Source organism: Argopecten irradians, chromosome 5 (genome assembly GCF_041381155.1).
Source record: "Argopecten irradians isolate NY chromosome 5, Ai_NY, whole genome shotgun sequence".
Taxonomy (NCBI): domain Eukaryota; kingdom Metazoa; phylum Mollusca; class Bivalvia; order Pectinida; family Pectinidae; genus Argopecten; species Argopecten irradians.
In genome coordinates, this window is record NC_091138.1 from 47658369 (window position 1) to 47683515 (window position 25147).

Consider the following 25147-nt stretch of genomic DNA (forward strand, 5'->3'; position numbering starts at 1 on the left):
CAGGGTGGATATAGCATCAGTTATAGTATCGAGGATGATGATAAAATTGTATGATGATGAAAAAGTGCTGAAAGACAAAAAAATATAGAAAGCAGATTTTGAAAACCTTAAAGATACTCCACCGCTGACGAATGGTATTTTTTCTCTATAGAAACAGAAACAGATGAATAAGTATTGTTCTTCAGTTACAAAAGTTACTTACTTTAAACCATTACCACCAATGAAAAGTGAGAGCTTCTATTTACTTCAAAAACAAAAATATAAAAAACATTAATTGCATCCCGAAAAAAATCCGTTACACTATGTTCTAAGTGGAATGAAGTACTGATTATGCATTCACTAAAGGCGAAATGAATTATTTTATATTATTTTTTTGTGTTAGTTAGACCAATTACTGTTCATATGATGAGTATCGTTTATTCTTTGTCGGCGATGGATCATATTTAATATATCAGTGAGGTTAATTTAAAGCTAAATTCTAGTTTGTCAAAATAAACATGTCCTTTTATGTCGGTTTTTTGGCTGCCTGAACATATCTTTATTGTTCTGGGTTTGAAAGAGAATCGAAAAAGTTATCTTATCTTGGAGCTTGACGCTCAATAAAACAAATAATTTGATTTCTTGTTTGACGGGTACATGTTTGTAGGATCCGTATGGGTATCGATTCTTGTCATCAAAGTTTATTTACAACGTGTGGTAAAATAACAGCTACATGTGTATTGATGTATTTAATCAACTTTCTTAGACAGATCAATACATTACATCATTGAATAGTCGTGTTAATGCTAGCGATACAAAGTTAAATCGTATTTCAAAATCAGGGCTAATCTCATTGTATCATCAAAATGTCTCAGAATTCGTGACAAACACACACTGACGATAAATGGACATGCTATAAAATGTGCATATCTGCTAACAGATTAGTTGCCCGGTAAAACTAGTATTTTTGGTCGAAATTGACAAAGAGCATGTTGGTAGGACCTAATTATATTAAAACGTCTTAGAGGAACATGCAGGTTTTTAAAGAACAGGGGTGGTAACAATGCTATGTCACAATGTGAGGTAGAGAAAATGAAAACACGTGTTATAATGAATATTGACAAGTCTTCGATATCGGATAAATAATATATTCGTATATATTGTACCATAGTTTAAACGATAGATTGTCACATACTAAGCATATTTTATGGCGTACGTGGTCGACTTGATAGCTAGTAGTGTGAAGCCTGTATTTCATTTCTTAGTATTTCCTAATTTCGTTATCACACCCATGTTCAAATCATGACATCAAAATAATGACATAGAGACGGCCAATAACAGCACTCCAGTCAAAATTACAAAATTATTTCATTTGCGATAAATTTCTAAATTAGATACGACACAGATAAAGTACACATGTTACATCACACATACTGTACGCAGAAACGATATACTCAATAAAAAAATACCTGTCGCCAGATAAGTTGTGCATATCTTTACGTTCATGGAAGCTGTTATCAGCTAGGCTAAACACTGAAGATTATTTCCAAGTAAGGCACATAAAGGATTGCCAAGGATACAATATGGCGTGGTTATTGAAGTTGTCGTTTCTTATGCTGATCCAGGTGAGTTTATTTTCACGTTATAATGCTTTTAAAGCACATCTTGTAATATCATTGAAAATGATAATTGCTTGAATAATAACTTTATTTATGTCCAACAGTACCCAGCCAAGTAGTGTTTATTTTAATGGATATCCATTCACTTTAGGAAAAAAATGTAAACTCGGTAAAAGCTTATTTGGGTTAATGCATTAACAATCATTTAGAGGTTCTAACCAATGTTGAAAATGAAAGGAAACATAATACTCCATTGAGACAAACGATGTTTACAAAAAGCTTATTATCTCAACGGAAATATTACTATTTCATTTGTGTGAAGTTTAAGCAAAGAAGTATGATCAATTCTTATAAATTAAAAATGAAAAATGCGAATGGTTTGCATTTTGCTTATTTAAACCTCCTTTACATTCTAGCATTATGTATAATTGTCCACCAATGACATCTGATTTCTTTTCTAATTTGATAGTAGAAGGTACATGTGTACCTTACAGATATTGAAACATGTTATGAACATTATCCGCGAATACTTTGCGTTTTCCCATTGTTTTCATCATTATATTATTATAAGATTCGAAAATGATTATAACTTAAATGGTTGTCATGTAATCACTGTTTGGCTTTCACCCACAATCAAGACGTGCAGTCAACAGTTCTGAGAGCACGGTACGTCCAGGAGAGATGAGACCGACATACGCTAGCTACGAAGCTATCAACTACAGAATGAAATGGTTATAACGAACCTCTGGTCGTTATAAGCATAGTTCGTTATACACATATAACATACTGTACTATCGAAGTTTATCTTCTTTTGTCTTATTTCGGCGACATCTGATAAAGAACATCGAGTCAAGTACAAAAAAGATGGCGTAAATAATCATTTTATTATTAATTTTTAGCTATGCCATCTCTTTTCTTTTCTGCTCTTTAGTTTATCATCTACAGCGTTTTTCATGTTAACAAATAGGTTGTCGGTGCCTGCTTCTTTTCGTAAGATTAAAGAGGTCTTTAGATCCAGTAAAAAATAATTTCGTTGCAGATTTTATATTTCGTGAAGATATCTGTTGTTTTTTACAGTTACTGAATGTCACGTGCAACCCAGACTTTGTTACGGTTGAGGTCCAGATAAAAAACTATTCATACGAGAACAAAGTTCCTTTTTGGTTCAAAACGCCGATTTTTTATATCAATATTGACGAACATCAAATGTAAGTACTTTCATATCGTACATTTTTTAAAATTTTCATCGCTTCTTCCAGCTAGATATGAGAAAATTGTTCATAATATATCTTTGATACCACGTCATCGGTTGAAAGATATTGACAAATCAAATACGATAAAATGAAACATCTTTGGTCATGTTCATATGCAAATATATTTATTATATACAAAATGTAATAAATCTAGGATTCACAATAAGGTAACTTTAAGTATTAAAAAAAAGCCATGACAATGAATGTTTGAGCAATAAAGATAAACATTAACACATGCCTAAATTAACCTACATTTAAAAGATTGCAAAATAAGAAATTTGAGATAATAGACTATATGCAGCCATGTTGCTATTCCATTAATGAATTTAAGTATCATCATGTCATGAAGTTATTTACATCATAACGGCACGATGAGTTTACTGGCGGTACTGCCTATTAATACAACGGTCAAATAACTATGTACAGTACACATTGTCAAATCAAAAGCTACAATGATTAATAGATAGTCTGATTGTTGAATCAATCCCACTTAGTGATAGAAACTAAAATTCGACAGCTAAGCTACGGAATAACTTGCAGATTCTCTGATAAACTAATTTATTTAATCTTTGTTTAGCAGGTGTGAAGACGATACTTCACATATGACCATCGATGAATTTACAAGATTTAGTGGTCATCTCATCCAAAATAGTACCACCGGAAACGGACATCTACTCATGTATGCTGATGGAAAGATGAACTTCACGATCCCAAACCAGAATTACGATAATGTAAATATACTGTGTCATAATTATTTTGATACCGCATTTGTAAGTGATTTCAATATATGAATCTTGCCCATACAATACACGGAACATGAAACAACTAAGATGATTTTTGTATGTCTTTCCTCTTTGTATTCAGATTATCTAACACATATTGTATGGATATTTCCAAATCATATCTTTGCACGCTATCTCGAAGTACATTATACTTGTATTTGTGTATATTGCACCTGGCAATATCATTGTGACTGCATTTAACATACTTTTCAATACATTTCCCCTTTAATGTTAATTTCTCCCTTTTTCACAATGATTTGAACTCATTTCGATGGTATTATCTACTATTTATTGTATAGCTGACCGTAAACACGTACAATATCAAATGAAATCACTTTTTTGTCTTTAGTCAATCAACCTGATCATTGGGCAGCAAGATATTAATCCAAATGTGTTGTCAGGCAATGACTTTGATACCAAATACTGCGCTAATGTCAATACCAGTGATCTCATCAATCCTTTCAACATCATACTAAAAATACCTGGGTGCAGCGAATGTAGGTAAGTGTTTCTAGGTATAGTGCGTTTATAATAAAAAAAAATCAACATTTACACATTTTTTTCCAATAACGTATAAATTTTTCTATGGTTACCGTATAGGATTGCGCAAAATTCTTATTTCTATAAATTTTACATACATGTATGAAGCCAAACTTTTGCCAAAAGGTTTTGAGTTTCTTATTTTAAGAAATTGCTCCTAAATGTGTTTGACGAAGATACTTGTTCTGATTTGCAATACCTATGATTAGTACAATGGGTACATTGTTTATATTGGGTACAAAATTTAGATTAGTGTTTATTGATTAATTGTTGAAAGTTACCCTGTAGCATGCCGAATAAACAACATAATATTATGTACTGTTTTACAGGCATTGGTGTGCTAGTAATTTGTTAGTGAATATGACGTCAACTTGAAATAAATTGCATAATGATAAAAATATGGATATAATGAAAACCTCTCCATATCTGTTTCGGCAATAGTGTCAGTGTAACGTTGATGGCATGGTGTCCTCAACATTACTTCGGAGCTCAGTGCAAAGTCAACTGTGTGCCTACAGACGATCCTACAGCCGGACACTTTCAGTGTGGAGATGAAGGCGAGAAGATCTGTTTACCAGGTAATGTGCTAAATGCATTTCAAACCATAAAATTTAACGTGAAAATCAATACAGCAGTTTCGAAATCCCCAAACGATATGGCTAGAATAGAATTTAACGTCTATAGGTCCAACCTTCCGGTGATTGTAGCGCCATCTTTTGACGTGAATTTTGTGACGTCATAAGCAACGGAAGGTGGGACTAGGCGACTTACCAACTTATAATTATTTACCAACTTCGCGAACGGCTTAAATTTGAAAATCAATTATCACACTGAGGAAACGAGAATTTTGTTTTTTAACCAAATCTGATATAAACTTCGCACTAACATATTTTGTTACTATCTGAAGCAAGTGTTAGTGTACCTAAGCCCGAAAAAAATAGAACATTTCTGTACCAGATTAAGGTAACATTTAGAAAACATATGACGTTGAATCATGACTGGCTTCAAAATATTTGTTGATCGTAATAAAATATAAAAAAAAATAGTCTGATTATGTGCTACCACACTGCACATTTGTATTGGCGTTAAGCTGTACTATGATAGATGCCCCCCTCCCTCGTGTGTATAAGGTTCGTTTACTTTTTTGGTCAAATATTCGTGTATATTAGTCAGACAATTGTGTGTAACAACAAGAGATTCGTGAAACTATACTTGTATTCATTTGAAAGCCTTCATATCTAAGCAGCATTTCCTAGATAACGTGTTGGCAATGCCAAAATCCGCTCATGGCTACTTCTTATCCATTACCTATATGGTTTCAATGTATACCGCAGCACCGATGTTTGCCAATATACGAATTCATAATCCAACTTAATTTGCTGAAACCGATCTTTACGCTTAAACTCTATGCTCTTAAGAATTGTAAAAATGGTAATTTTGCACGCGATAGACATTAATGAATTCGCGGAAAATTAATCATCTCGAAAAAGATTCAATTACAAAAGCAGATGAGAAAACTCTTTTGGCACACAGATGCAAAATTAATTGGCTGGGAATAAAATTATATCTTTTAATGGTATCTTATACTTTTCTACAGGTTATAATGGCACCAATTGTACTGTAAATATCGACGACTGCTATAATGTCACGTGCGACAATAATGGCACATGTGAGGATGGCATTATGAATTACACGTGCATATGTGCTGAAGGATATGATGGATCACATTGTGAAAATAATATAGATGACTGTGTACACAGTGATTGTCAAAACGATGGGACGTGTGAAGATGGAATAATGAATTACACGTGCTCGTGTAAAGATGGATTTAATGGGTCTCGTTGTGAAAACAATATCGATGAATGTGTGAATGTTGTTTGTCAACATAATGGTACTTGTAAAGATGGAATAATGAATTTTACCTGTGCGTGTAAAGATGGATTTGATGGACGTCATTGTGAAAACAATATCGATGACTGTACCGTCGGTGCTTGTCAAAACAACGGGACGTGCAATGATGGAATTGCTAATTATACGTGCACATGTAAAGATGGATTTAATGGGTCTGGATGTGAAAATAATATTGATGATTGTGTTAACAATGCTTGTCAAAATGGCGGCACATGCCACGATGGAATAAATTATTACACTTGCTCATGTAAAGATGGATTTAATGGGTCTCAATGTGAAAATAATATTGATGATTGTGTTTTCAATGCTTGTCAGAATGGTGGCACATGTCACGATGGAATTATGAACTATACATGTTCGTGTAAAGATGGATTTAATGGGTCTCAATGTGAAAATAATATTGATGATTGTGTTCACAATGCATGTCAACACGGCGGCACATGCAATGATGGAATTGATAATTACACTTGCTCATGTAAAGATGGATTTAATGGACCTCACTGTGAAATCAATATCGATGATTGTGTAAACAATACTTGTCAAAATGGCGGCACATGCCACGACGGAATGAATAACTATATGTGTTCATGTAAAGATGGATTTACGGGACGTTTCTGTGACCAGTCTTTGACAACCTCAACTGCACCTACGACACACAAGGTTAGTTAGTAGTGCATTGTAATTGCGGTAATTGTTCTGTCCAGTTTGAGAGTTACGATCGTCACTGCAGTTGAAAAATGGATGGATGTTGTGAGAACTTCTACACAATGCTATGTCCAAAACAGTAGGTTTGGAATGCCGTTGTTTCGCCGCCTTAATTTGTAATATATTCTGTCAGTACGATTTCAAATGTTAAGTAAAGGAAGGTAAGTTAAAGGACAATCAAGTCATACGTTTGTTTATATTCACTAAAGTCCTTTAGTTCCCATACTTCAAACACAAAACGACCAAGTCTTCTGTCAATACCATTTTCAATGTTAACTCAAAGAAGGTAAGTTAAAGAAACAAGAGGCCCATGGGCCTTAATGGTCAACTGGGTTCAGATATAGAATGAAACAAAGACATATAAACACTATATACAGGCCCTTGACGTCAGTCAGTGGTTTTACAAATTTGACTTTTTAATCTATGAGGACTATTTGCTTCCATCAAACCTGTGAACAAAACGATTTTTTCTCACGATATTTTAGTCACTTTGACCCTGTTTGGTCCCGCCCCTATTTGACCCCTTTTGGCCCCAAATATGACAAATATGGATATGATTTTAAAATAGGCAAAAATTCTGACACAAGGATATGATGCTCATAAATGTGCTATCTCAGGCTAAAAATTCTGACACGCCATTGTAAGTTTGACTAATTTCAAGACCTACTGAGGAAAAATTTGTTCTCTTTTAAATGTCAGAGTTTTAAAGTTTATATGAAACTGTAGAAAACTTGATTAAATGGCCATCTCCCTGGAATCTGACCAAATTTCCTATTACAAATGACCAAATATTGCTTAACGATGTGTTAAATTATAGTGAAAGTAACCCCTTCCCCAGGGGGAAACTAGAGACCCAAGGGTCATATAATTCCTTACTATGTAAAGGACCTTAAGACATTTCCACCTATGAAAAGTATTTGATTCTACCTTTTCCAGAATTTCAGAAGAATATTTTTAAATTTTAGCCTACTTGACCCCTTTTGGTCCCGCCCCTAAGGCCCCTGGGGTCAGTCATGGAAAATTTGCTGAAATGATTCAATAGCAACCTCATACTGACAATTCTGACAACATTTGACTCATTTCCTATTACAAATGACCAAATAATGCTCAATAATATGTTTTCCCTATATAAATATAGTAGTTACCCAGGGGGACACTTCTGATCCAAGGGTCATATAATTCACAATAATTATTTTTGACACCTTTCTATCTATGAAGAGTATTATATTCTACCACATATGCGAGTAAAATAGAAAAGTTTTCACATTTTATTCAATTTTACCCTTTTTGGCCCTTCACAGCCCCCTGGTGGCTGGGGACCATATTATTCCCAATGTTGATTGGCCTTGTGCCTTAGAAGGTTTGTGCAAAACTTCATTGAAATTGTTTCAGCAGTTTTGGAGCGGAAGTCAAAAATGTAAATTGTTTATCGTCGCACGACGGACGGTTGACGGTCGACGACGGACAAAAGGCGATTAGAATAGGCCACAAAACGAAAACATACGCTTGTTTATTTCACTTAAGATCCCATACTTAAGACAAAAAACGACTATTTCAACATACCATTTAAGGTAGGTCCATACTTTTGAAAATCGCGCCAATTCATATGACGCTATACCGGAAGTTGCGGAGGTTGTTTTGAATTCCAGAATGGTTTCCGATACGCCACGACATCACACTTGGATATTTTTTCAATAGGTGAAAATTGTCTACATATAATATTGAATGTTTAAAATCATTAAATAAATCAAATAAAAGCAGTGAAGTGAAAATTATATGCTATCTCTGAGGTTTTTGCGGTCCCTGTCGTAAATGGGAATGGATTTTTAAACACCGGAAGTGCCGTTCGTCGCTATAAATCATAAGAGGGGACCCGGCCCGACCGAAATTCCGGAATTCTAAAAAAATCGCATACGGATTTCCTTTAAACACACAATTTGGAGAAAATCATAAAAACAAACAGACATAAACCAGATATAATATCACAAAAACGTATGAACTGATGTGGAATGTTTTTTGGCGGCATGATTTTCAAAAAAATAATCAATTATAACCCATCTTAGCACTGGATGAAATGGGGGTAGGGTTGCGAGTTACAAACTTCAAGCTTACAAAATTGTGAAATTTTGATCGAGGACCTCGTGTTTTTATATGATATTTGAAAAACATATTACCTTGGGCATATCATATACAAATATTGTGAAATTGACATGGATTTTCATTTCCTTTTTGGCCTATTCATTGATTTTTTACTGGCGAAAATATGGCAAAACATGATAATTACGTATAGAAACGGTCCTGGGAAATAACAAAAATTAGTTAGCATTTGTAAAAATAAAATAGTTTTGTATATTGTTCTATCGTAAGAAAATTAGGACATTAAATCAACAAGATCGAGACTACATTCACCCTAATATTACAGAAAACATAATTTTATGAATTTTTCTATTTTCGGTCAGCAAATTTGCAGGGATGGTATATTTCAAGCTCAAATATCTCAAAAAGTAGTTCGAGAACACCCATTTATCTTTATAGATTTGAAATCTACATGAAAAATGCAAGAAAATAAGACCTGTTAGAAAAAAATGACATGGGTTTTCCCAAAAGTATGGAGCTACCTTAAGCCTTTGAATGGTTCTTTGATTAGATATAGAGTCATCGTAATATTGTTTTGTTTTCATTGTAGACAACAACACATCCCAAACATAAATCATCAACAATGAAAACATCTGTTATATCAACACTTGGTGTGAGTAAAGGCATTCCCTTTCATTCCCTATATTATATGTTTATTTTTACTGCATGTTCTTTAATCTTTATAATACACATTCCATCCCCCTTTTTGCGACATACGTTTTCTTATTCATGCTTCTTGCTTTTTCGACACTTTTTATCTCCCAAATCATGCTTCTAGACACTAACCTCATGAGTCTTTAATTTGATATCAGCATCTGCATACTCTGCAATCATTTACTTTATATTTAGTTATCGATATAGCCTCAATATCATCATTGTATTCTTTGTTTTTCACTCTCAACATTCTTCATACATCCAAAATGATCAATATGGATGTTACGAGTCTGATTACTAACCAATTATTATATTGGCATCATTTTCATATATGCAGCCTCCCGTTGCACTCCTATATGTCACTTTGTACCTTTTTCTGTAGTTTCAGTGAAATTTATAGTCTTTGTTTCACTCCCTAACGTCATGGTATATTTCTTTTAGTCTACTGAACATCACACGCGTCAAACCGCAACAACACAGCAGACGGTACCGTTACTGACCAAGGTATGGAGGAATATTCATCACATTAAACAATAATATCATCCCATAGTTTCTAAAACAATCTAGCCACTTAGGATTCATAATTGAGATGTATATATATGAACATTTGCAGCATTTTACTTTGAGGAATATTGTGCATTCGTTGTCATCAAGCACTATGAAATATAGTGGAATCATTGGTTTCGAACGTATTTTGGTATATGACCTTTTCTTTTCACTAAAATTATCTTTGTATCCTATTTTAACTTTTTAATTTGGCATTCATTCTTTATTATCAAGGAATATAGCATACATTGGTAATGAAATAAACACGGTGAGCAGCTAGTATATTAATAACCCGAAATAAAAGATCAAAATAAATTCAAAGTAAAATAAAAAAATCATTTCAATGGAATATACTTTAGGGCCTTCTTCAGTCCAAAATTACACTTCGCAACATGTTCGTCTACATGTTTGTTTACGTCTATTGTGCGCGGGTACGAAATGTCCTAGCCCGCCTGATGTGCATGGCGGGCTATTTCGACCCAACATGCTATATGCATAAGCTGGAATCTTTTGTTTCCAACGTACTTTTGTTTTGTATACCGCCGTCTCTTTTGACTAAGATAATTGTCTCCTATTTAACTTCGTTAACACATTTTGCTGTAGACCACCATAATTCCTGAGAGTCATTCAACGCATACACCAAATATCACAATGTCAACAAAGGTAAGAAGACTACACTTTTAGTAATTTCCGTTCCCTTGCACAATGGTCACATGCATCACAGTTTACTACTAGTAGCATATAAAACCTAGCACACGCTTGAACCGTTGTTTTATCTGCCGACTTTGAACCATGCAACATACATGTAGTTGCATAATCAGCAATCTGCATTCGCTTATTTAATGAAACATGTATAAAAATGATGTCGCACACGTTTACATTGTTGTTTCAGACGGTTAGTTTGTACTTTCAAACGGTTCTGAGTACCCATAAATGCATTATATTGTATTCAGCATTTTACATTCTCTTTTATACTGATATATTTATCATAATACAATATTAAGTTTATCTTACCCTACACATAACTTAATAGCAGTCTTATAAACATTCTAAATCTATTGATGTCCGAAGACGTCGTTTCTAATTTTCGAAACAGCGTCTAAATGAAGGGGCGGATTGCCTCGACAATTTGGTAATCTGCAATTTGTCTGTACTACATATATTACGTCTTTGTCAAGTTTTATTCATTTACGTAAATTCTTTCATGCAACCCATACAATATAATTGCAGGGCAGCATATCTGGACTAGTGCCCTTGATATTGGTTTTTTACCCATAGATCTACACTATTAGTACATTTTCGTATTTCCTCCAATTAAGTTTGTATCTATTGCTTGCTTCATGTTTACAATAGTTTGCTCATCTATCTCTGTCATATTCGTCAACAAAGAAAAAAAGGCTTTTTACGGCGCACATGTAGTTTAAATTTACTACAAAAATGGTAGATTCAAGCACCCTCCCTTAAGTTGTCACTTTTTGTTTTGGTTTGAATGATTTACATATCGGTCTGCCAATGCCAGAGTTCTCCACAGTTAAATATAATCCTTCAACTAAAGCCAAAGTCTCTCAATCACTATAGGTTTGTAGAGGATGTTCATTATTCCTTAACTTTCTCCACATAGTATAATGTAGCCTTCTTTTGGCTCTACCAGTTTATTACATCTGTTCATAAAGTTTGTCTTGGAAACGTCCTTATTTGTTCTCTTTTCTTCTTCTTTATTTTCTTTTTTTTTCTTTTTTTAATACGCTTCAAACTACATTTGCACCTTGGATACTACCGCTGCCAGATTTCATTTAATAAGTGAATGACTACTAGTATATAGCCGCAGTCTCGTATTTTTGTTCTAGACAACTGTCAGCAAACATTCGTCATCACAAAAACCAAATGTTTCAAATTCACTGAATGTAAGTAAACTTATTATTTTGCACTGTCATTTACACTACACTGTATAGATTGGCTTTCTTTCACCACTTTTACAATTCAATAATATATTATTTACAAGTTTATTCCTCTTTTCCTTACTTCTTCCACTTGTCTGTTTCAGTGAACCCACAACACTATAAATTGGTTTTCTTTTACCAATATTACAATTCGCAATATACATATAAGGTTGTTCTTCAAACAAGTTTTACCCTTTCCTAAACTCTTCCTGTTGTCTTTTTCAACCAATCTTGACTTTTAACTAATAAATCAAGTTAATACCTAAGCCTTACTCGTTGTTACTTAATAACCCAAATGAGTTTGGATGCCACGACTTCGTATACCAATTTTATTTTTGAGCATATTTCTGCACAATTTATTTTGTTCTTCACTTTTTCACATCACTCCTTTGAAATCGATACCTCACCACTTCCTACCTTTCAACGCTTTTTTATGGACATTTTTATGTCGTGGTCTTTTCCTTTTCCAATTTTGATACCCTTGGGTTTTAACCTTTAAACCCAGTTTGAAATTGCAGAATGTGCTCTTGTTTTAGACAATTTTCATGTAGAATATACATTCGACTGCTCATGATCATAACCTTTCACAGTCACCGAAGGTGAGTTGACCAATTCTTCCTGGCCCTGACATTTTGTATATAACATTTATCACTCAGCAATATTATTGTCACACAATATGATGTCTTTGTCTTGAAAACTACTTCTTCCATCTTTCATTCATGTCATCAGCGTGAGTTGATCTCGGTGAATTTGCTATTTTCTTTTAAAGTTACTCTTCTCGTACTGCTTATCGTAATTCTATAGTTAAGGTACAATATTCTTATTTTAGCAAACATCCATTCCAAATCCTCATTCATCAACTAATGTACCGACTATTTCACCAACACTGAAGGTGAGTAAGCCGATAGCATCCTTGCACTGAAGACACTTCATGTATTATTGTATAATCACCAAACCAGTCACCAATACACGCGAGTTATATAACCTATGACCTTATAGCTCGTTGTCCATTTTAGAAATATATTTCACTGGTAGTTTGATGTTGTTGTTGGTTAGTTGTTTTATATACTCCTTTTAACAGCCAGTGTGATTTAAGGATAACCTCTTCTGTATGCGACGTGTATGCGTGAATGTCTGTATATTTTGAGAGGCTATGATACGTCGTGCTATGTCTGTTTGTTTTTGTTTTGGTTTGAATGATTGACATATCGGTCTGCCAATGCTAGAGTTCTCCACAGTTAAATATAATCCTTCAACTAAAGCCAAAGTCTCTCAATCACTATAGGTTTTTAGAGGATGTTCATTATTCCTTAACTTTCTCCACATAGTATAATGTAGCCTTCTTTTGGCTCTACCAGTTTATTACATCTGTTCATAAAGTTTGTCTTGGAAACGTCCTTATTTGTTCTTTTCTCTTTTTCCCCATTGTTTTCCTTTGTCAATATTCTTCAAACTACATTTGCACCTTGGATACTACCGCTGCCAGATTTCATTTAATAAGTGAATGACTACTAGTATATAGCCGCAGTCTCGTATTTTTGTTCTAGACAACTGTCAGCAAACATTCGTCATCACAAAAACCAAATGTTTCAAATTCACTGAATGTAAGTAAACTTATTATTTTGCACTGTCATTTACACTACACTGTATAGATTGGTTTTCTTTCACCTCTATTACATTTCAATAATATATAATAAACAAGTCTATTCCTCTTTTCCTTACTTCTTCCACTTGCCTATTTCAATGAACCCACAACACTATAAATTGGTTTTCTTTTACCAATATTACAATTAGCAATATATGTAAGGTTGTTATTCAAACAAGTTTACCCTTTCCTAAACTCTTCCAGTTGTCTTTTTCAACCAATCTTGACTTTTAACTAATATATCAAGTTAACACCTAAGCCTTACTCGTTGTTACTTAATAACCCAAATGAGTTTGGATGCCACGCCTTCGTATACCATTTTTATTTTTGAGCACAATTTATTTTGTTCTTCACTTTTTCACATCTCTCCTTTGAAATCGATACCTCACCACTTCCTACCTATAAACCATGACGTCTTTTTTTTTATTTTATGGACATTTTTATGTCGTGGTCGTTTCTTTTTTTAATTTTGATACCCTTGGGTTTAAACCCTTAACCCCAGTTTGAAATTGCAGAATGTGTTCTTGTTTTAGACAATTTCCATACAGAATATACATTCGACTGCCCATGATCATAACCTTTCACAGTCACCGAAGGTGAGTTGACCAATTCTTCCTGGCCCTGACATTTTGTATATAACATTTATCACTCAGCAATATCATTGTCACACAACATGATGTCTTTGTCTTGAAAACTAATTCTTCCATCTTTCATTCATGTCTTCAACGTGAGTTGATCTCGGTGAATTTGCTATTTTCTTTTAAAGTTACTCTTCTCGTACTGCTTATCGAAATCCTATAGTAAAGGTACAATATTCTTATTTTAGCAAACATCCATTCCAAATCCTCATTCATCAACTAATGTACCGACTATTTTACCAACACTGAAGGTGAGTAAGCCGATAGTATCCTTGCACTGTCGACACCACATGTATCATGTATAATCACCAAACCAGTCACCAATACACGCGAGTTATATAACCTATGACCTTATAGCTCATTGTCCATTTTAGAAATATGTTTCACTGGTAGTTTGATGTTGTTGTTGATTAGTTGTTTTATATACGTCCTATTAACAGCCAGTGTGATTTAAGGATAATCTCTTCTGTATGCGACGTGTATGCGTGAATGTCTGTATAGTTTGAGAGGCTGTGGTACGTCGTGCTATGTCTGTTTGCAAAAGTGGATACTCTTGTCGATTTCATAGTCTTTAAAAAAAAAGTATTGCACAGGCACGTAAATAACAATGATTTCCTTTTACAGAAGTACCCTCATACCAATTTCCATATTAAAATGAATTATTATATTTATGACTTTACACCACTTTCACAGTAATTACAGATATATTTATCATTTTTACATCTCAATTATCCAAATACACTTCAAAAATAAACTGATCACGTAATTATTTGAATAAGTGTAAAAGCTTTCAACAAACGAATTCATCGTCCTATCTCACTAAAACTGACAACGGGCAAACCAGTCGTCTCACTCCATTTATGCTGGACGCTAAGCAGAAGAAGAACCTTCGTCTTTTATAGACTTTTGTGTTTCAGGTACATTTTCAGCGTTTAACAAGTTCTTTATTATCTATCACAATAAAATGATGTAATATTAAAATGTAGACTACATTTGAGTGCAACAGCGTGCATTGATAAAACTTCTAAAATTTACAACAACAAAAGCAAACAAAAAAGGAAAAGAAAACCAAATAAAATCATGGTGGTAGAATTCCTTATTCGTTCGCAGGATAGATTTATTGTTCACTCAATCTGTAAATAATGTTGCACACTTCTTCCTGTTATGTATGTGGCACGATGTTTGTAGTCGATAAAACTATCAATATCTGGCCATATGTTTTTTCCAAATGTATTCATATATTTCTTCGATTTTTGTGGGTTCCATCAACTAAGTCTAACATAGATTTCCATATACAGTTATCAAGCTGCATTTGAAATCAACAACATTGCAGTAAATTAGTAGAATCGCTTGCCTATTCACTCATTACTTATATCAAGTCTCTAGATTTGTCAAATTATCAAATGTCTTTGACATGAAATTGACGGGTTTTGTCATCGATGAGTGAAGTATCAAAACGCAAATTGCCATATGCATAAGGACATGCACGGTAAGTATACCTGTTGTTCAATATGTGATTAAGATAAATACACATATAATGAGATAAAACCAAATACAAATATTGTCTCATAAGCTATTGATTCAAGATGCTGAAATAAATACGCTTAGAATATTTAAGTGAATGGACCATTGATATTTACGAAAACATAACGATGCACCCAGTATTCTCCAAACTTGTTTAATGTCATGGGTGTAAAATTTCGCGATTCAGTATTTGGAAAGTTTTAACGGAGAACTATTTTCGCGAATTGTTTGTTGTAGAATTTGAAAACGTCATTTACTGACAGAGTTTAAAATGTAAAACCATGTTTTAAGTAAAGTTTCGCAAGGTATTAAATATCGCGAATTTAGCGAAAATAAAACCCCGCGAATATAACCAACTGTGCAGAATGCAGTAGCATTATGTTTTCAGTTACCATATTGATCCGATATACCATGATTCCTTTTTCGTCGTTGATAAATTTCCATATCTGGTTAGCAGTATTACTTACTCTGATCAAATATTCGTAGCTTCACCTATCCTAATGATATTATACCTATACATTCAACAACTATTTTTACCCAGAAATCGTTTACTTTGAAATAACACCTCTTTAATATGTTCTATATTTTGTTAAATTGTATATGTAATTTACATACTTTTGGACATCCTTTGCAATTTTGCCGATTGGATTAGATATCCAGATTATGTTATTTCGTGTGTCTAAAATTACGAGATTTACAGTCTGGAACCTACGCGGAGGGGGATAAAAACAACTATACAGTGTCTCCCTGATAAAATGTAAGTACATACTAGCAATCCATATGGAACCCTGTGATGGTGCCGGACCAGTGACAATACCAGATAAGAAACCCGGCTAATAGGATCAAGTATGACACATAAAAAATGAAAATATGTACATATATTATATTTGATATTTACTTATACAAATCGATTGGTGTTTTTGTTTTATCAGACCGACAATGAATCATCGCAGTCAAAGGCAACTAACATCGCACCTATCGCCGGTGGAGCAGGTGGTGCTTTCCTAGTTCTTATCATTGTGTTGGTTTTGGTCCTAAAGTTCCGGAGGAAAAACCATCGCAAGGTAGTTATTATAATAATATATTCGTTCTTTGCATACGTATATTATATGACTATACGTGATGATCATGTATTCCATAACTATGGGTATTACTATATGATCAGCTTTGTTGCCTGTGTGATACAAAGTAGAGATTGATTTTTTTCTCGTTAAGACAACGTTCATATTATTTTTCCAGTCGAACCACGACCGTTATCATGAAAACGGAGAAAAGGTGTCTTATAATGGTACCAATGGAGTTACAATTTACAAGAATGGAGTTGAACTTCACAACAATGGTATTGAAAGTCAAAGCAATGGAGTTGAAATCAACAGCAATGGTATTGAAAGTCAAAGCAATGGAATTGGAATTCAGAGAAATGGTATTGAAAGTCAAAGTAATGGAACTGGCATTCACAGTAATGGTGTTAACACAAAGGTGGATCTCCATGACGATTCCGGGCTTGGAAATGGATACGAGACGTATATTGAAAGCGAAAGAACACAATTATAAAAATTTTCTCTACCCTCTACTTGCTGTGCTTTCACGAGGAATGTTGACAATGTTTATAACGCGATATCAAAATATTCTGTTGTGAACTTTGTCAATAACATTTCAGATAAATTGTAATTTTGAGATTTACAAACCGCATAATTACAGCCATATAGTGATCGATCAAAGCGACGGTTCACTATCAAGAATTGTTTCAATTATGGAATCAAGAAATTTCTACTAAAGAGTGTGCAGAATGCACACCGCTGGAGGTGCCATTTAGGCCGAATGACATTCCTTGTATACTAGACGAGGAGACACAGTGACTCTGATCAACAGACACGTGTACAACAATGGAGGGGATAAGAAATTGCGACATTTCGGTCACTATCCCGATGTCAAACAACTTCAGAACTGTGTCTTTCAAGATTTGTGATGTATGCTTGAGATTATGGAAAACACTTTGGCCATGTTGTCTTTAGTTATATATTTCTTTTTTTCTGATAGAACAGATCGGTGATAAGCATTTAAAAAGAAACGATTGTAAGGACTTGCTTATGTCCTATACCCATCCTCGATATTCCAGGGGTTCCGATCAATTACGATCTCTACACCCCTGGACTATCTCATAGTAAAACTGGAGACAACGGAACAGAACAGGTAATTTAGTCCTTTGATGAACATCAAAAGAGCCGTATAACGGTACACTGTGGTTGACTGTGTGGCTTTGATATTAGGCGTCGCTCTCTCTGTAGTCTTCAAAGGAAATTTTTGCTAGCCTGTGATTGGTCAAATGTTTTCCACTGAGTTGCCTTCAATTTCACTATGAGATAGTCCAGGGGTGTAGAGATCGTAAGTGATCGGAACCTCTGGAGTATCGAGGATGGTCCTATACCGTACATCAGTAAGGTTTATACACCACTTTTGGTATAATGAACTTGGGTCCATCATTGATTCTTAATTAATATGTTTAACAATTTGTGACAAGCATCTAAAAACAACAGCATTCGAATTTCAATAAAGATTAAACGTGAACATAGTTTGAATAGTTTCAGATTATTAAAGTAATATTACATACCGAAGAAGTTATATCTGAACAAAACATAACAATTTGCTTATTATTTTAGTGCAAGCATCAATTTGTAAAATATATGTTAAATCTCATGACCATAGAAACGTCATATGAAATTTATTTTGTATCTAACAAGTTGTTTTTTTTGATACATTGTGCTTGAAACTATTATTCGGTGTTTCCTCATGCTAGTCACATTAACACATTTCATTTATATCTACTTAAAACATGAAATTAACATCATAATTACGTAGCGAAAAAAAAATCAGTATTGTAACATTCAGCAGTATATGTGGAATTTATTTTCTTGTACATGATAATACAAAGGATAAAATATATTCTTTGGAGTATATATTGAAATTGCTAGATCTAAGCCCTGGAGTTGTATGTACAGCGATATGAACGTATTTGTTTCTATGTGTTTTCTTATACTGAATTGTCATTTAAGGTTGGTACTGTACATGTGCTCGCATTGAATAAGGCTCAATTTTGTTTTATTAATATATCTAGTTATTGGATACCCAGAAACGTTGTTGACAAACCCTGACCAATTACACACACACCCTATCTAAGCCTACACATCCTACAAGATAACGCCCACAAGAGATGAGACACCGGCCGTTATATCCAAGTATGTGTGTTTTACCTGATAAGATAGTGTGAGTAAGCTGCTATATACTCTTCCTAGTTGTCGCCCATTGGTCAGTCTGGTATAAGGTGCACGTGAGCCACTGTGACAAATTGCTATCTTAAACTAATATTCCTAACGCTGGTGTGCACACATGTACAGTAGATGTAGGCTGGCTACCAGATTATTATTTGCTGATAAGTGTAGTGCTACATTGTCTCTCCTAGATGGAAACTTAGGATCAGACATGTAGAAAAGACGAGAATTATCCAGCCAAATTCTAGTAATGATTTTAATGTTCTAGACAATGGTGACCAGTCTACAGTAGATGAAGTGATGGTTAAGGTGTCGGACACACCTGACTCCTGCACTGAATGATCGCGGTTCAAGTGCATTTTTTTTTATTCTCTCTACCATAATTAACATTATTTTCTTACACATGTAAGTTACAGAAACAGTTTTACGGAAATAGTATAAACATAAATAAATTTCATTCATATCACAAATTCGACAACATTTCAGGTATATATATCTAATAAACATATTGGCGGGAATCAAAATCGCATCAATGATCTTAATTTGGGAGGAAAAGTCCACGTGCTTGAGAATGTGACCCCATACATTTGTTTCCATGTTGGATAACATTTTAACGTCCTTTTAACAGCTAGGGTCATGTCAGGACGACGGCCACCCATGTAAGAGGAGTGGGACGTTTATGAAGCGTGTGATGCGTGTTTTGGGAGGCTGTGGTTTATTCGTGTACTGTCGTCTTACCCACTGCGTTGTTTAATGGTAAAAAAGTTTAAGCCTGATAGTTGAAGCACTGTGAAGGTAATTTTAATTTTGACTAATGGCATGGATATCAATACAGGGTATCTAAAGTAAGAACGTGGGCTGTTACACTAAATTTAACTTCATTTGGAGAAGGTGGAGCAGGTGGGGGTCTAAATCCTTAAAAGATACCAACCAACTTAATGCTGACGTTTTGTTATAATTATTAAATCATGTAAATAATATTTATTTATTGTGTCCTATAACTGAATTTAGATTCTCATATACAACTATATAGAAGACAAAGATTACATCCATCAGTTCAAACTCTAACTAGGGTAGCCATTTTGAAATAATATGCATTTTGCACTGAAAATAATACAATTCTACATATTTCTTCTACCTTTTTATCAAACTTGGTATTTTGAATCTAAATTTCAATCTGAATTTGGATCACATCATTGTTACCTAGGAAGTACCATTATCTGTCAGAAAAAAATCTTAACTTTTGATATTCATAATTAATCAGCCAATCAGTGGCCTAGTCAAAATGATATCCGGGGCTCAATGTTCTATATACCGGGTCTAATTATCATTTAGTTGCTTGATTCCTATATAAACTTTGACTGTTAGACACACAAGACTAATGCAATAAATAGGGACTAGGGTGTCTCACTTTAAAAGTAAAATAATTATGAAGATATTATATCATGCCACACTAGGAAGTTACTAGATTTCAACAGATTAATACTATGACGAATTGGCATTTGAACAATAACTACCTGTGATACATCAAGTAGAAGGAGCAGGTGGATAAATAGTGTCGTAAGCACGTGAACCCGAATTGTGTTATCGTTAAACTTGTTTACCATACATCATTTATCATACATGAATACAACACTTAACATCTCTTGTTATGTTAGTGTAGTCAAGATTACAGGTGTTTTTTTGTTCGATTCTGCACGACTAGTATACCGCGATTACGAGATTATCAACGGCAGATTGTCGCCCCCTACTGCGTGTTGCACTTCACTATGCGGCAGCATAGTGATAGGTGCGTACCACTCGCTGATGGCTCAGTGGTACATACTTACTTTTCGCAAAGCCAGCAGGGGTTCAATTTTCTGGCCGAAACTAAATAGGCATGTGATCATCTTCGCAACAACGTAAGCTTCTATACAATGACAGAAAGTTTCATTTTTGTTTTCTTGGAAATATCTGGCCAACAAATAGATGTAAAGGCAATCTATTAAAATACATGTGTTTCAGATACAGATTAAGACTGACGCGATACTTCACATACAAATACAGTGGATTAAATCAATTTCGTTTTACAGTGACATGTTTCAATTTAAAAGCCTATTAAGTTAAGATTCATGTACCTTTAAGGAGGATACGCCTCTTCCATATCTAACACACAAATCAAAAGTATATATTTCTGAACTTAAAGTGTCGATTTGATGTGATATATTCGAATGCGTTTCAATTAACACCGCAATCTTAATAAGCAAACAGTTTAAGAATGTAGATTTTTTTTCAAATAAGTATTTAGTGCATAATATAGTAGTTCATATAACTTTATTACGTTAGTGTGTATTTCCTATATTAACTTGTGCTGTATAGATTTTTTTGTCTCTATCACCCCAAGGCTGGAAAAAATATTGCTTATATAATCAAAAAGTATGTATTAGATCACAAATTGTATGATTTATCTATGTCATCGTTGCTCACTTTATTCGTGTTATATTGTCTCTGTATATGATTCATAATCTTTCACTATTGTACATTTTGTAAGATAATAGTATATGCAATAATTCATTTTGTATGCAGTTTAATAGATAGTTCCTTATTATTTGCGCACGTATAATTTAGGTCCAGAAACCTACAGTAAACCGACTTTCTTTCGGGATACTAAATCTCGCGATTTCCGATTCAAATTAATTCCACAGAGATTTCGTAAGCTTAAAATATAAAGGATTTTTTAAATTACCATAATGTAACACAAGTTTGCGAAATGACAAGTAAGGTTGTGCAATTAAAAAACTTTTTACAGATAAGTTCAATCATCATAACCTAATAGTATTTTGCCAGTATACTACAATACAAATACCGCTAAAATATCAAAACCGCAAAATTATGCATTTTTCCAAAACAAAAATTACGTACATTTGTAGTTAATGTTATTTTATTTCAATATTCATATTATATTTATAACATAATACATAGTTGCTTCAGTGCATTCGAGAAAAAGTTTGTTCTTTCACACAAAAAAGAAACTAATTGTTCCTTCACAGGAAACAAAACTATTTTGGTGTGTGTTTTCTTTCGATAAATTATGTTTTCATTGAAGAAGGGTTGGTGGTGTATTGTTAAAGTTCTTAAGGTTGTGAATATACAACTGTGAGGACGCAGTACTAAAACATGTAACCATGCGTAGTAGCGGACGCCAATATTTGTACATCGTAGTAAAAATTGTTTAAGGTAACATGCATTTAGATTGATTTCTGTAGTTGTGTAACACATTTTGTGAATTCCTAGCTGGTTTGAGTTTCGAATTTCAGTTGTGTGACTACATTATTTTACTTTCAAATTTCATTTGTGTGAATACATTATTTTACTTTTAAATTTCACTTGTGTGAATACATTATTTACTCTCGAATTTCACTTGTGTGAATATAATATTTAACTTTTAAATTTCACTTGCATGAATACATTATTTTTTACTTTCAAATTTCAGCTGTGTGGATACATTATTTTACTTTCAAATATTACTGGTCTGAATACATATTTAACTTTTAAATTTTACTTGCATGAATACATTATTTTTAACTTTCAAATTTTACTGGTGTGAATACATTGTTTTACCTTCAAATTTCAGTTGTATGAATCCATTATTTAACTTTCAAATTTTACTGGTGTGAATACATTGTTTTACCTTCAAATTTCAGTTGTATGAAAACTTTTTTTTAACTTTCAAATTTTACTGGTGTGAATACATTGATTTATTTTAAAGTTTCATTTGTGTTAATACATTATTTTACTCTATATAATGAGAATGTGTAAAATACTACCGCCTACTGTTTTGAAATTGTTGGATATTTGAATTTTTTTAAGTGATACGCAAAACGCAATTATAATTGGCAGTCGATCATTTTCATCAAGTATTGTAATCCAGTATGTTCAGCAATATCCTATCATACTGTTCTGTTTTTCACGTGCGTGGGTGTTTTCGTACAATGACATGTTAGGTAAGTGTACAAAAAGTTATTAACATCCAATAATTATTATACCATTACCAATATTTTTGTTTCAATTGTATTCATTAAATTCAAAATACCACTAAATATATGTACAGTGTTTTTACTCCAAGTGTCTGTATAAATATATTCTATATTAAAATTTATCGTTATACCATTGTTTCATTTGTATTAATTAAAATACTAGATACCATTCTATATATGTACATTGTTATTTTTATTCTAATTGTTTGAAAATATTCTATTCGATTGAAGTCTGGGTTGATTCATGAGTATTAGATCTTAAATATTAATTTCATTGTGGTTTTAGAAAGTTTTTGGTTTAACTGTCATTGATGAACAAATGTTTAAACTTCGGGACGAGTTTCATAAAATCTCGCATGAAATGAACACACATCTAAGATACTGTTTATCACATATCTAATAAACCTACATTTCGAAGAATTTCAACGTCAAGACATGTTAATGAAATCCACCAGATGCCATCATGATGCAGCGACGTCCTGGAATAGTGACGTCATAACATTGTTTACTGACTTCTAGACATAATGTTACAATGAATTCTCAGCGAAAGAAAAGCACTAAAGATTACTGTATAGTAAGCTCTATAACGCTAATGCCATATACTAAAATATTTCAAGGACGATGTCACTGGCTGTCAGCCGGATTATACATGCATCATGGATATATTTCTACCGCTTTATAAAAGTTTTGAATTTAATCTGTGATATTCATGATGTCATATCACTACCGTCGGAGACATTCGGGAAATTTGTAACATTTTTATCACAAAAGATATGTACTACTTGTTTGGGTATTCCGATTGACATAAAAAGGGATTTTGATGAACTACATGCATCATAATAACTAGCATAGCCTTAATGTCTGGGTTTGTTTAAACAAATATATACTTGGAAAGTGTGATGTACAATACACAAATGATATTAGGTATGGACAATGGTACACAACGTTTGTTTGGGTCGTGAAATGGCCATACACACATACATATATATATTTGTACACATACATATATATATTTGTACATTACTAGATTTTGTGATCAAAGGGAGATAACTTCTGTTGCTATATGCGTCTTGCAAAAAATCGTGGTCAATCGAAAAAGATGATGTTTCCACGAAATAAACTTCGCAAGTAACTGAAATTGACAGTTTTTAAAAACTTCCGAGGATAAATAGGGATATAAAAACGGTTTGATTTTAGCATATTCCAAGAAGTTACATTTGTAGACAACAACATATCAGAAATGCTGATCAAATTTTTGCATTATCAATTCATTCTTTTATAAACAGAGTGTAATACTTTTAAGGTAGTATTACTATGATATATACTCGCAGATATTTACTAATAATTCTATTTTGTTAATAGAAGCACTTCCATTGCTTAAAAATCGTAATTTTACTTTATCAGCCCATAAAGGACAAAATGGCGCCGATGCTTGTAACGTCGTTTCTGATTGGCCGAGATAACGGCGTAATGATTTCATAGAAGAAAATAATCCCAACATTAATTTGCTATTTTGAAGAGATAATCTTCAGTAAATTGAAATATAAGGATTATCTTGAATATTTTTTTTTATGTTATGGAGATATAACACAAAAATCTGAACGTATTCTCACCATAAATCGCTTCGCGGTTTATTAAGAGTATACTCAGATTTGTGTGTTATACATGTATGTATACTCCATAATATACATATAAAAAACTATCCAAGTTAATCCTTAATTATAGCATGTTACTGGATAGTTTTCACGGTTTTCGTTAGAATGGTACATATTGATAAAGATGGAAGGTTACAGGTTATATAAAACTTTCCTATAGTATTTGTATAGATAGAGTAAACATCAATAAAACAGATTAGGTTTTAACAACTGTATTTAATGGAAGTATAGTACAATATGTATTCAAAACTGTAAGCAATGTGTTGGTGTGAATGCTGAATATTTTTGGAGGCTGCGGTATATTCGTCCCGTCTCTCTTTGTGATAGTGGAAACT

At 33.3% G+C, this 25147-nt stretch overlaps 1 protein-coding gene across 10 annotated transcripts; it reads left to right on the forward strand.

The window, feature by feature from the left end:
- Positions 1–1367: 1367 nt before the first annotated feature.
- On the forward strand, positions 1368–23331 carry LOC138324079 (delta-like protein B). 10 transcript variants are annotated; one of them, XM_069269109.1, is made up of 16 exons: positions 1368–1604; positions 2676–2806; positions 3429–3582; positions 3983–4134; positions 4615–4751; positions 5771–6744; positions 9476–9538; positions 10021–10083; positions 10729–10788; positions 11973–12029; positions 12895–12957; positions 13613–13669; positions 14244–14306; positions 14537–14599; positions 16805–16936; positions 17112–23331. In XM_069269109.1, the coding sequence occupies exons 1-16, from the start codon at positions 1563–1565 to the stop codon at positions 17424–17426; spliced, it is 2526 nt and encodes an 841-aa protein (XP_069125210.1). In that variant the 5' UTR covers positions 1368–1562; the 3' UTR covers positions 17427–23331. The 10 variants fall into 10 exon arrangements, with proteins under 10 accessions (XP_069125210.1, XP_069125213.1, XP_069125211.1 ...); XM_069269110.1 differs by having other exon boundaries at positions 1369–1604; positions 3432–3582; XM_069269112.1 differs by lacking the exon at positions 14244–14306.
- Positions 23332–25147: the final 1816 nt, after the last annotated feature.